General features: G+C 48.5%; 5 protein-coding genes across 5 annotated transcripts; 1 reads left to right on the forward strand and 4 right to left on the reverse strand.

The window, feature by feature from the left end:
* Positions 1 to 219: 219 nt before the first annotated feature.
* Positions 220 to 3,552, forward strand: BDW43DRAFT_318687 (putative plasma membrane H(+)ATPase; the record flags this gene model as incomplete). Its single annotated transcript, XM_032048738.1, has 4 exons — positions 220 to 676; positions 737 to 960; positions 1,029 to 1,709; positions 1,764 to 3,552. 4 exons carry the CDS (start codon positions 220 to 222, stop codon positions 3,468 to 3,470), a joined length of 3,069 nt encoding a protein of 1,022 aa, XP_031901539.1. The 3' UTR covers positions 3,471 to 3,552.
* A 249-nt stretch (positions 3,553 to 3,801) lies between these two features.
* Positions 3,802 to 5,302, reverse strand: BDW43DRAFT_51987 (NAD(P)/FAD-dependent oxidoreductase). Its single transcript, XM_032050183.1, has 3 exons — positions 4,947 to 5,302; positions 4,058 to 4,864; positions 3,802 to 3,995 (listed from the first exon to the last, which is right to left on the reverse strand). The coding sequence occupies exons 1-3, from the start codon at positions 5,170 to 5,172 to the stop codon at positions 3,865 to 3,867; spliced, it is 1,164 nt and encodes a 387-aa protein (XP_031901540.1). The 5' UTR covers positions 5,173 to 5,302; the 3' UTR covers positions 3,802 to 3,864.
* A 319-nt stretch (positions 5,303 to 5,621) lies between these two features.
* On the reverse strand, positions 5,622 to 7,450 carry BDW43DRAFT_318689 (glycoside hydrolase family 18 protein; the record flags this gene model as incomplete). Its single annotated transcript, XM_032048739.1, has 3 exons — positions 5,622 to 6,924; positions 6,970 to 7,097; positions 7,334 to 7,450. 3 exons carry the CDS (start codon positions 7,448 to 7,450, stop codon positions 6,072 to 6,074), a joined length of 1,098 nt encoding a protein of 365 aa, XP_031901541.1. The 3' UTR covers positions 5,622 to 6,071.
* A 573-nt stretch (positions 7,451 to 8,023) lies between these two features.
* BDW43DRAFT_272621 (uncharacterized protein) lies at positions 8,024 to 9,900 on the reverse strand. Its single transcript, XM_032041558.1, has 5 exons — positions 9,790 to 9,900; positions 9,336 to 9,678; positions 8,455 to 9,254; positions 8,240 to 8,360; positions 8,024 to 8,192 (listed from the first exon to the last, which is right to left on the reverse strand). The coding sequence occupies exons 1-3, from the start codon at positions 9,830 to 9,832 to the stop codon at positions 8,657 to 8,659; spliced, it is 984 nt and encodes a 327-aa protein (XP_031901542.1). The 5' UTR covers positions 9,833 to 9,900; the 3' UTR covers positions 8,024 to 8,192; positions 8,240 to 8,360; positions 8,455 to 8,656.
* Positions 9,901 to 10,020: 120 nt separating this feature from the next.
* BDW43DRAFT_52012 (PQ-loop repeat-containing protein) lies at positions 10,021 to 11,425 on the reverse strand. Its single transcript, XM_032050184.1, has 4 exons — positions 11,130 to 11,425; positions 10,939 to 11,058; positions 10,661 to 10,876; positions 10,021 to 10,601 (listed from the first exon to the last, which is right to left on the reverse strand). Exons 1-4 carry the CDS (start codon positions 11,171 to 11,173, stop codon positions 10,181 to 10,183), a joined length of 801 nt encoding a protein of 266 aa, XP_031901543.1. The 5' UTR covers positions 11,174 to 11,425; the 3' UTR covers positions 10,021 to 10,180.
* Between the last annotated feature and the right edge of the window lie 32 nt (positions 11,426 to 11,457).

Genomic DNA, 11,457 nt, shown 5'->3' on the forward strand with positions numbered 1-11,457 from the left:
AAAGGAAAAAGAAAAAGAAAAAAAAAAAAAAAAAGAAAATTCTTTACGGCTCCGCGCTCTTACTTTTGCCTACAAGGGGAGGTCATTTTCGTCCGCCGTGCGTTCTATCGTTTTTTGGTGCCCTCATATTTGACCCTATTCACTCACTTTTGTCAGTCGCAGAAGCATCGGGCACGTTAAGGGAGGTCCTGCTGCCCCAGGCAAGTCGACTAGATCAAGATGGCCGAGCAAGGCGGCGCCTCAAATGATGTCGAACGGGTAGCTCAACACGCGCCGGGTTCGCAGGGTCGTCTTTCTACCTCGGAGGGACGCGCATCTAGACGTATTTCCCGAGTCTCTTACAAGGAAGACTGGGCCAATCTTGACGAATATGGCAAGCTTGTCAAATACGTGTCGACCTACCGCGAGGGCGGTCAAGGCGACGAAGGAGAGACGGAGGTAGAGGTGAGAAGAGTTTGGTATGCTCCCTGGAAGAAACGCAAGGTCCGTGTTAGACATGTGGACCAAGACAGTGGCCAGTTCCCGGAAGACTGGCTCCTCACCGATATCCATCACGGCCTGTCCAGCGACGAGGTTGCCAATAGGCGTCGCAGAGCGGGATGGAACGAACTTGTGTCAGAGAAGGAAAATCCAATCGCCAAAATCATATCGTACTTTAGGGGCCCCATTTTGTATGGTGAGTCTTGCTAAATGCTAAGCCTGCCTTTGAGACGATAGTATCTCTGACCGCTCGCAGTAATGGAGCTGGCCGTTCTTCTTGCAGCGGGTCTGGGTGATTGGATTGATTTCGGTGTCATCATCGGTATCCTGTGTCTGAACGCTGCTGTTGGTTGGTACCAAGAGAAGCAAGCTGCCGATGTTGTCGCTAGTCTCAAGGGCGATATTGCAATGAGGACAACAGTTATCCGTGATGGTCAGGAACAGGAGATCCTAGCCCGCGAGCTCGTACCTGGTGATGTGGTATGCCTAAACCCTAGAGAACTTGGTCATTGCCAAGTCCTGCTTCAGAGTACTCACGGATGATGTAGATCATAATCGGGGACGGGCAAGTGGTCCCTGCTGATTCACGAATAATTTGTGATGTGAAAGATCCAAATGGATGGGAAGATTTCAAAACTCTGCAGAACCAGGGAGACCTGAGCAGTACTTCGGAATCCGATATTGAAGATGCCGAGGGTGCGGATACCAAAGAGAAGAACAAAGAAGGTGCCGACGAGAAGCCGCAGAAACCTAGAAAACGTGGCTACCCTATCCTAGCTTGTGACCATTCAGCCATCACCGGAGAGTCTCTCGCGGTTGATCGTTATATGGGCGAGATGATTTACTATACGACCGGCTGTAAGCGTGGCAAAGCCTACGCCGTGGTTCAGACTTCGGCGAAACTCTCGTTCGTGGGTAGAACTGCTACCATGGTCCAGGCAGCCCAAGGTGCTGGTCATTTCGAAAAAGTCATGGATAACATCGGTACATCGCTTCTCATCCTCGTCATGGCATGGATTCTGGCCGCATGGATTGGGGGCTTCTTCCGGCACATCCCAATTGCTTCGCCTCGCCAGCAAACACTACTCCATTACACCCTAGCATTGCTGATTGTCGGTGTTCCTGTCGGTCTTCCTGTCGTCACGACTACTACCATGGCTGTAGGAGCAGCATACCTTGCAAAGAAAAAGGCTATCGTGCAAAAGCTGACTGCGATTGAGTCGCTCGCGGTACGTTGTGAGAAATACTTTCTGCCTCAACAGAGAAGCTAATAACTTCATTAGGGTGTCGATGTCTTGTGCTCTGATAAAACCGGTACACTTACGGCCAACAAGTTGAGCATCCGGAATCCATATGTGGCTGAAGGTGTCGATGTCGACTGGATGTTTGCCGTGGCAGTTTTGGCATCGTCCCACAACATTGATTCACTAGACCCGATTGACAAGGTCACTATCTTGACACTCCGGCAGTATCCTAAGGCACGAGAGATCCTGCGCAGGGGATGGACGACCGAAAAGTTCCAGCCCTTCGACCCGGTTTCTAAGCGTATCGTGACCATTGCCAGCTGTGATGGGATCAGATACACCTGCACCAAGGGAGCGCCCAAGGCAGTGCTTCAGTTGACAAATTGTTCCAAACAGACTGCAGACTTGTACAAGGCTAAAGCACAGGAATTTGCGCACCGAGGCTTCCGCTCTTTGGGAGTTGCAGTCCAGAAAGAAGGTGAAGACTGGACCCTTCTTGGCATGCTTCCGATGTTTGATCCACCCCGAGAGGACACGGCCCAGACAATCCACGAGGCGCAGAATCTGGGCATCAGTGTCAAGATGCTTACAGGTGACGCACTGGCCATCGCTAAAGAGACATGCAAGATGCTTGCCCTGGGAACCAAAGTTTATAACTCCGACAAACTTATTCATGGCGGGCTTAGCGGAGCAATGGCAGGCGATTTAGTAGAAAAAGCAGATGGATTTGCGGAAGTGTTCCCTGAACATAAATATCAAGTTGTCCAGATGCTTCAGGACCGAGGCCATCTGACTGCGATGACTGGTGATGGTGTTAATGATGCGCCTTCGTTAAAGAAATCCGACTGCGGTATTGCCGTTGAAGGAGCTACGGAGGCAGCACAGTCTGCTTCAGACATTGTCTTCTTAGAACCAGGTCTATCAACAATCATTGATTCGATCAAAGTTGCTCGACAGATCTTCCATCGCATGAAGGCATACATTCAATACCGTATTGCTCTTTGCTTGCATTTGGAGATCTATCTAGTCACATCAATGATCATCATTAACGAAAGTATTCGCGTTGAATTGGTTGTCTTCCTAGCCCTGTTTGCTGATCTTGCCACTGTTGCCGTCGCATATGACAATGCGTCTTTCGAGCTACGGCCTGTGCAATGGCAGCTTCCGAAGATCTGGTTTATCTCATGCCTGCTTGGTCTTTTGCTTGCAATGGGGACATGGGTGGTTCGTGGTAGCATGTTCCTTCCTTCCGGCGGTGTCATTCAAAATTGGGGCTCGATTCAAGAAGTGATCTTCCTAGAAGTCGCGCTTACGGAAAACTGGCTTATTTTCATCACGCGTGGTGCCGACACATGGCCTTCGATCCATCTGGTTACCGCCATTCTGGGTGTGGATGTACTGGCGACTATTTTCTGCCTATTCGGCTGGTTCACTAACGAAACAATGCCCACCAAGCCCGCCGATAAGTTTGTTGAAACTACTAATGGCTGGACCGATATCGTGACGGTGGTCCGAATTTGGGGTTACTCCCTGGGCGTGACCATCGTTATCGCATTGGTATACTTCATGCTCAACAAGTTCAAGTGGCTTGATGACCTGGGCCGTGAAAAGCGCGACAAGGGTGACTTGAAAATTGAGAATCTGCTTGGGCATCTTGCTCGCTTGACCGTTGAGTACGACAGACCGGGACAGCCACCAGCTCGTTTTTACTTGGCTGCCCCTAAGGAGGAAGAGGAGGTTGAGTAATAGAATACCTCAGGCGTCGTTCTGTATTACAGAACCTGCGTCCTGCAGGTCTCACTGGGAATGGAATGTTCGACAATTGCTGAGGTGGAAAAGTTGTCGGATCATAATAAGTATAGGCGGAGGAAGTTTCTTTCATACAAAACTCCAGATAATTGACCTTAATTGACCGTTTGTTAATCTCTAATAGTTCCATAAATGCTGGGTTTGGTATATTAATTGACAATAATCTATGTGGTACTTCTTGATCTCTGTAGAAAGCTTCACGACGTAGGTCCAAGGATGCTTCCAAGCAGAACTATTAAAGCAATTTATTATATACTAGATTTGTAAACTATATCATAGATAAGAAAGAGGAGGGCCTTTGAATAATATCAACCACGTGGGTCAATACAAATCACAGGCCTCTGGCTCGGTTGTAAATCTTCTCCAAATCATTGCCCATACGCTTCTCAGTCTCCTTCACCATCGCCACGAAGTCACCGCGCTTGTCAATAGCCGCATTAGACTCCTCCTTAGCCATTTCGACTGTCCAACATCGGTCAGTATTTGTCGCAAGCAAAAACACAATGATATAATACAAAACATACCATGAGCAAAAACAGCAGCCTTCTTTCCACTGAACATCGCATGGGGCACATTTGTACTGTTATCGCTGTTGCAATCCCCAACAGCAAAGACTCCAGGCAGACTAGTCCTCATACCAGGGTTCGTAGTAGCATCGATTTTATTACCGAGCATCGCCAAACCCAACTGGGAAGGTAGATCAGACCGCTGCTTAGTGGGATAATTAGTGATGAAGGCATTCCGATCAACCGCTGAGCCATTGGTAAAATGCACACGGAAGATGTCAATCTGCCTGGTACCGTTCCGATCCTTCACCTGGCCGCCGTCCTGGATGCGCTCGAAGGACTCTATGGTTGCGTTCTCCAGACGCACATTGTACGCTTCCAGCTGCGCCTCCCAGTCCGGGTATTTCTCAGCCAACTCGGCCTCCTGGTCCGGAGTCTGCGTTCCGTTCACAAACGCAATAATATCCTTGTTCAAGGTGGACACTTCTAGCACGCTGCCTACGACATCCGGTAGCGCACCTAGGATACCGAAGGGCTGGTCCCGGTGCTCGTACCCGTCGCACCAGGGGCACCAGTAGACACCCTTGCCCCAGGCTTCGTGGAGACCCGGTGTGTCGGGGAGGTCATCGATGAGGCCGGTGCCTAGGATGATCTTGCGGGCAGTGTACTCCTTACCTTCAGCGTCTTGGGCGCGGAAGTACGAGGTGTTAGAGACCTTGTCCGAAACGGGCTGGATGGCGTTGATTTTCTTATCGATGAAGGTTGCAGTGTCATATTTGGAGATTTGCTCGCGGGCGAGACCGCGGAATTCGCTGGGTACGGTGCCTTTTGTTTTGCACTATGTTAGTTTTATGTAATAGACTTTTTTTTCGTTTCAGAGGTGAGGTGCTTTTCCAAATTTTCGTACCATCGTTGCCGATCACATCGTGCATGTTCCGGGTAGCAGAGTTACGATATTCCCCGGAGTCGAAGAGGGCTGTCTTGCGTCTCACTCGAGATAAACCGCTGAGGACGCTGAGACCTGCGGGACCACCTCCTACGACGATCACCTCATAGTCCGTTTGAGGGACGGATGCCGCGAGGGCGACGGTGAGGGAGGATAAAAGCGTATAGAAAAGGGACTTGGGAGCCATTTCAGTCGATCAACACTCGATGTGGAGGAATGATGGACAGCTGGGTGAAGGGGGGGGATCCATGGCTCCTTTAAATATTAGAGAATGGGCAGCAGATTTCAGCAGCACAAACACACTGCTCAGCTGAGATCACTGTGGGTTGTGTGCTGCCAAGGTCATTAAAACCCACTGGATGGCTAAGTGGTGGTGTGAGATGGGATCAGCATATTGCGTATCCGTGCATCTCGGAGGTCAGCTAAATCCCCGATACTCCTTGGAATATGGCGAGGAGAGGGGTCGTGCATAGGCAGGATTTGTTGGTTCTGCATGTCGAGTGCTTTGATTGTTTGAAGAATCCAATTATTGTGAAAGAGGTGGGATCGTTCGTGGCCACCTTTAATCTAGAGAGTGGAAGCTGAGAATACTTTTTAGTCAGGGCAATAGATAGTGGATATCAAGCTGAAGACTCAAATACCACCAGCAAGGAGGATCGGCATGGCCGAGAACCAATAGTTCATGCACTGGAGCGGATCCTGATGCGCTAATTTCAGATCTGGATTCCTGGAAGCATTTCGTACGGAGGACTTGAATCGGAGCTGAAGGTGTTTTGTGCAAGATGGAATTTATTGGGAATGTCACAAAATAGGGTCAATCAAGACGAAGGACGACAGATGAGGTTTTGGTTACATGAGCTGAAAGGCTTCAATATCACGACACGTGCCGGGTGTTTGCCCTAAAGGAAAAAAGGTAAGGGGAAGATTGACCCAAGTAACACCCCGAGACAGTAAAGGATTAATGCCCTCATTCATATATACATCCTTCCGTTTGCCAAGTCCACTAACAGAAACAAAATATGAACAGCAAACTCCTAGCTCAATGCAAACATGTGCAAGGTAATATAAAATCTCAAGTCTAACGGCTTATCGGAGGATCGCCGGAAGGCGATAGCCATGGTGCAAAAGGCGTGATGCGGTTTTTTCTAGAGCGTCTTGCACTCCGTCCAAGAAGCCCTTATTCCCATAGGCCTGAGTAACATCCCACATCATAACACCCCCAAAGCTCTCAAACGATTTGCTATATTCGATCACCGGAGCCAGCTCGGACGCTGGAATGTAGCCTGTACTCGCGGCGGCCGTGTTTGCTGGAACACCGAGCAATATCTTGGCTTTCTTGTTCTTGGATACAGTCTTGGCCCATTCGTCCCATTGCTCAAAATTGAAGCTGCTCTGGGATTTTTGGCCCGCGCTGAAGGAGTTCACGCCACACCAATTGTTGTAGAATTGAACAAATACTGCGTCAATGGATACAGGCCCGTTAAGTATATCCTTGTCTGCCGCATCTGGATATGGGCATTGGGGTGCAGCGGTAAGATAATATTTCTTCAATTTGTCGGCGTCTGATAGCTCACGAAGCCGGTTCGCGAATGGTGCCATATACTTCACATTTGCCTCAAAGTCGAAATCGAATCCATCAACGGTCGCGTCACCGAATGGTCGACGGATCGCTGTAGAATTAGCTCGAGCGCCGTGGATACCAGTGCTGTTGAACCGATTGACACGATTGAAACGACCGGTATGGTAGCGAGACGTCGCATTTGGATAGGAGGTGTTCAAAAAGGAGCCTTTGGTTATTGGAGGACCAAACGTCTCCCAAATTAGGTCGGCACCAGCTTTGGCAGCGGATTCGGATTGAAACCCTCCCTCACTATAAGTAGCACCGCCAATAGACAGAATGATAGTCTTCCCCTTCTTTTGGCAGGTTTCGATGTCCGCCCTAGCGTGGTTAGCTTCTTCCTACATCTGATGATGTTGTACCTACCCAATCTGAGGGCATTTCAGGAGGTTGGTGCCCTCAAAGGTGGTGCAATTGTCCTTTGCGTTAGCAAAGTCAAACTCCGGCGCACCTCCTGGACCATTGATGGTCATAAGAAAAGCAAGTATTATGGCCTAACAGCAGGTCAGCGGAATTCGTGTAGACCGCGAGTAGCGGAATATCTCACATCAATCCTCTCATCTGAAGCCCCAGTTAGTGCTTTTAGTAATTAGAACCTTTATGCACCACACTTACCATTACAGTAATATCCCAGCGGCTGCTGTGCTAGTTCTCCTTCCCCGTTGAAGGAGTTCTGACCTAAGTGAAGAAAGCGTCAGTCGAGTCAAGGCCAGTAATCTTCTTTTCTCACCCACACACCCCAGTATACAGCGACATTAGAAGTGGAGGAAAGGTCAAATTTAGCATACACGACTCCTAAAGAAGCCGCAGCCACCGCTAAGGCAAAAATTCTTCTCATCAAATACATGATCTGGCGCTCAATCTGCGTTCTCCTCTAAATAAAAGAAATTATCGAAGGCTTGAAAATGAACAACCGTTATGACCCTGCCAACAGACGGGAGCACAGTGACTTGCTGGCACCCCTAGCAATTGAATAGCCCTCGGTGCATGAAAGGAACAAGTTTAAAGCGCATGATAACTCTGTTTTTTAGGTTCTGTTGTACATAGCATACCGCAGTATGTTATTTATCGCTATAAAACGAGCCCCGTGAATGGAATGGCTGGCATTGCTGTGAATTGAGACAGTAGGCATTCCGGGAGACTGCCATTTTGGACTGCTTGAATGTCGTTCTCTCAGAAAGTAATAATATTCAGTATACCTGTCAAAGAGACACCATTTTGTCAATCAGCTGTGGCGGATTTTCTCGTGCGCATTCCTAAATCGTTGTTGGGCAGCAATGGAATGTATGCTCCTTTTTGGGAAGCATATCAGTAGCTCCCACATAGCCCGAGTTATACCGCAAGGGTTGGCCATGCCTCGTAACTTGATCCTGACATAGTTGTTGGCTTTCTGCCATCGTAAACAACCTAAGCTTCCAAACGGTACTCCACGAGCATGTATAACTATAGATCGGAAGATCCATAGGCATCTGCGGCGCCTCGTGCGCCACTGTACTACCCTATATATCATTTCAGCCAACAGTTCACGGGCAGTCAAAACTGTATCACAAGACAAGAGAAAAGGGACTATAATTTAGTCAGAATTTGAACTGTTTGATTGTCAGCTATAGACGACCATCAAGGTAGTACTACACACCCGCAACTTGGTTGAGAGCAAGACTTTGACACAGCCGAGGAATGCTTCCTTGTCGTCCTGACAATGAGATATGTGAAGCACGCGACAAGCGAATTTGTCATCATCCCTTTCGTGTAAAGTTCTGGAATGATTATCAGGATGTTTGAATACATATGCGCAACTTGGAAAACAATATCTCTCATCTCTGACATCAAAAGGGGAGGGAGGGAGTGTACTCCTTGGTGTAGGAAATGGTGAAGTTTGACCATAGTATTATCTGCCCCAGGCAGTAACTTCCTAGAGTATCATAACACCACTTCCCCCTCTAGGCATGGCAATGTAATATATTAAAATAAACATGTCGCTCACAATTCCTTTTGTGGGACCACAACCAAGAGCTTGATTGTGGCTTTTTAAACACCATGGGTCTGGCCAAATCTATCGGCGAATGCCTACCACCCTCTCAATAGCCTCATTATTACTCATTCCACTGTCAATAACCCCTGCTACCTTGAGAACATCCACTACACCTTCGATGGTCTTCCGATCTACACCTTTTGTACCATGGACGAACTTGACATCCTTCAACCATTCCGTCGCATCCTCCTCTCCATACGTACATCCCAGCTCTCCAGTACCAAGCAACTTCACAGCCTGCGCCGTGTCTGCTTCAAATTCCTTGATACCTTGATCCAGGAGCTTGAATAATTGCTGCAGCTTGCCATCATTCTCTGGATCGGGAAATACAGCTGTCGACGCAACGATCATCCATGACGGCCATGGTGTGTAGATCTCTCCAATTTTCTTGAGTGGTGGATGAGGCTTCTCATCCGTTGGGTGGAAGTATGGCTTCGTGGTAAAATGCTCCCACATGAAGAATTCCGCTGTTGGCTCAGGCTTCTTCTCCGGCTGTGAGACATCATACCCAGTCACCCCGTTGCGCAGAGCCTGGAATGGTCCCAGTGGGACGCTGGTCAAGGAGTCGGATTTCCAACCGTGTTTCTGAGCGAGGACAAATGACATGATATGGGAGCCACTGCAGGTCTATTTAGCACGCAACTCTTCTGATAAAAAAAAAATGGTCCCAAAAGACCATGGAAATGAAGATCACTCATACCTGCCCAACCGACTGACACCGACTCGTTTGTCCTTCAGATCAATAACACCATGAATGTCCTCTCTCTCTCTGCCCGTGACGATAGCCCATCGTAATGGTGTAGCAACCCATTCCCCGACTACCTTGTATCCACCCGAGGCCGCATCCTTCTGTGCCTGCTGTTTACCAGCCAGACCGGCGACCCAGCCCTCAGTCAATCCAATTGCAAGGTCAATTTCCTTCTCACGGAGGGAAGTGATCATGTGTCCCGTCCCGGATGGGAACGGAACTACAGAGATCTTGAATGGAAGTGATGCGAGAGCAGGGGAGCGGAGGACAATGTGGAGAGGGGTGAGATAATGTTCTATAGTCAATAGTGTTAATGAGGTTCATTGCATGTTTCTCCCTCCTGGAAGTTGTTGGCTCATGTCGTCGTATGGCAGTATCAATGGGAATTAAGGAACGCGGAGCCTACCGGGAACATAGCCGATTCGGACGGTTTCCGTATTCGAAGCCATGATGTTCAATTCAGGGTTTAATTCTGATGCGACTCGGTTATGGAATAGTAGGATTTCTTTTTATTAGGGTGTACTAGATATAGAAGAAAAAAATAAAGGCAAAGGGAGTTTTGGTAAACAAGTGGGGGGAAACGCGGGGTATCACGTCAGCGATCAACTTAATTAATATATAATATGATTAAATCAATAATACTTCCAAAAATCTTTCCTCTCCAACATCTCACAACTCAAAGGGTAAATAAATTATTCTAGCAATTAGTCTAAGCAAAATCTCTATAGAGCTAGGATCCCCTCCCCAGTATTTACAATGCATCACGCACCAGGGTACGCCAAATGGCCGTTACACATTCAAGTCATCCGGATGTCTTTCTCCTCGACGTTCCAATTTCCATTGGATTCCCTGAGGCTGCCTGCAGCCCTGATCGAGGGCTTCGTGTACATCCAAAACTGCACCCCGAGGTATAAATCGCAGACACACTGGAACAGTGCGCACAAGCGGAATGCCCAGGGAATTATCTCCTGACTGCAAAAGAAGTAACTCAGTTTCATCAGATCACCGAGAATCCATGCGGCTAAGACCGACAACCGGAATCCCTTGCATGAGCGCGATTGATGGTTAGCAAGAATCTGAGGCAAAGGCAGCGTAGCCTCTACTGTCAGCCCAATATACCCGAGACAGTTAATGTATAACTCCGATTGGGCGATTGGGGGCAGGCAGATCTGGATAAATGAGAGTGCGGAGAGGAAGTAGGCCAGAAACATCCAATACCTAGGATCACCGGTAATGTAAGTTCCCACATGCATGAATAATTTAGTCAGAATACATACGGTTTCGCGCTCTTCCACTGCCAGAAGTCGTAGGGCCTGGTAAACCCGCTGGTATTACTAGTACTGCTGAACGGGACGTGCTCGAGGCTGTTTTTCACACCGGGTGCCGGCCGATTATCCAGCGCAACCTTGAGCATTACCATTTGCACCCCGATCATGATGACCGCCTGCACCAGCAGTGCAAGTGAATAGTTGTCGCCAAACCAGAAGAATACCCTAAGCCCAAAGGTCAGCGCCAAGCGGTTCCGCATCGAGAGAGGCGAACGATATATTCATACTTCAAGATTGATGCGACCAGCATGATGAGAGGAATATCTAGAGAGAAGCCGGCGGAACTCCTAGTCCGATGAATGCTGAGAATCTGGTCGGCATAGGAGGTCACGGGGGAGGTAATCAGACTAGAGTAGGAAGAAAGGTCCACTGTCAGCGTGCCACGGTGCTGGTTATTGGAAATAAAGATTGAACCCACAAAAACGGCGCTCCATATTCAAGAACGAGAGAGACAAGATACATTGTGCAGTCAACCAGCCGACAGGCCGAAAATGCGGGAAATTGAGTAGAAAAAGAAAAGAACAGATCCCAAGTGTCGGCGCAGTCCAATCTCCTGTGCGACGTGGACGGAGTTTGGCGGATGAAACTACCGGAGAACACAACAGGTCAGGGGCGGCCGTAAGACAAAACCGGATACGGAGTAGATAGATAGATATCACTAGTAGATAAAAATAAACGGTAGTCAATCGAGCCAAGCAAAAGCCGATCGAGTGCTAGTAAAAGAGTGGGAACATTATTTTGTGACT

Source organism: Aspergillus alliaceus (assembly GCF_009176365.1).
Source record: "Aspergillus alliaceus strain CBS 536.65 unplaced genomic scaffold BDW43scaffold_15, whole genome shotgun sequence".
NCBI classification, from domain to species: Eukaryota; Fungi; Ascomycota; class Eurotiomycetes; order Eurotiales; family Aspergillaceae; genus Aspergillus; species Aspergillus alliaceus.

Bases quoted from the DNA above. Each gene is read 5' to 3' on its own strand.
- BDW43DRAFT_51987 (XM_032050183.1), bottom strand. From the start codon at position 5,172: ATGGCTCCCAAGTCCCTTTTCTATACGCTTTTATCCTCCCTCACCGTC. The intron at 4,865-4,946 runs GTACGAAAATTT...GCAAAACAAAAG, and splicing joins CGATGTGATCGGCAACGATG to GCACCGTACCCAGCGAATTC. The intron at 3,996-4,057 runs GTATGTTTTGTA...GATGTTGGACAG, and splicing joins GGCTGCTGTTTTTGCTCATG to TCGAAATGGCTAAGGAGGAG.
- BDW43DRAFT_272621 (XM_032041558.1), bottom strand. From the start codon at position 9,832: ATGGCTTCGAATACGGAAACCGTCCGAATCGGCTATGTTCCCG. The intron at 9,679-9,789 runs GTAGGCTCCGCG...TATTGACTATAG, and splicing joins CCGAATCGGCTATGTTCCCG to AACATTATCTCACCCCTCTC. The intron at 9,255-9,335 runs GTATGAGTGATC...ATAGACCTGCAG, and splicing joins GGTGTCAGTCGGTTGGGCAG to TGGCTCCCATATCATGTCAT.
- BDW43DRAFT_52012 (XM_032050184.1), bottom strand. From the start codon at position 11,173: ATGTATCTTGTCTCTCTCGTTCTTGAATATGGAGCGCCGTTTTT. The intron at 11,059-11,129 runs GTGGGTTCAATC...TTCCTACTCTAG, and splicing joins GAATATGGAGCGCCGTTTTT to TCTGATTACCTCCCCCGTGA. The intron at 10,602-10,660 runs GTATGTATTCTG...CGGTGATCCTAG, and splicing joins CAGTGGAAGAGCGCGAAACC to GTATTGGATGTTTCTGGCCT.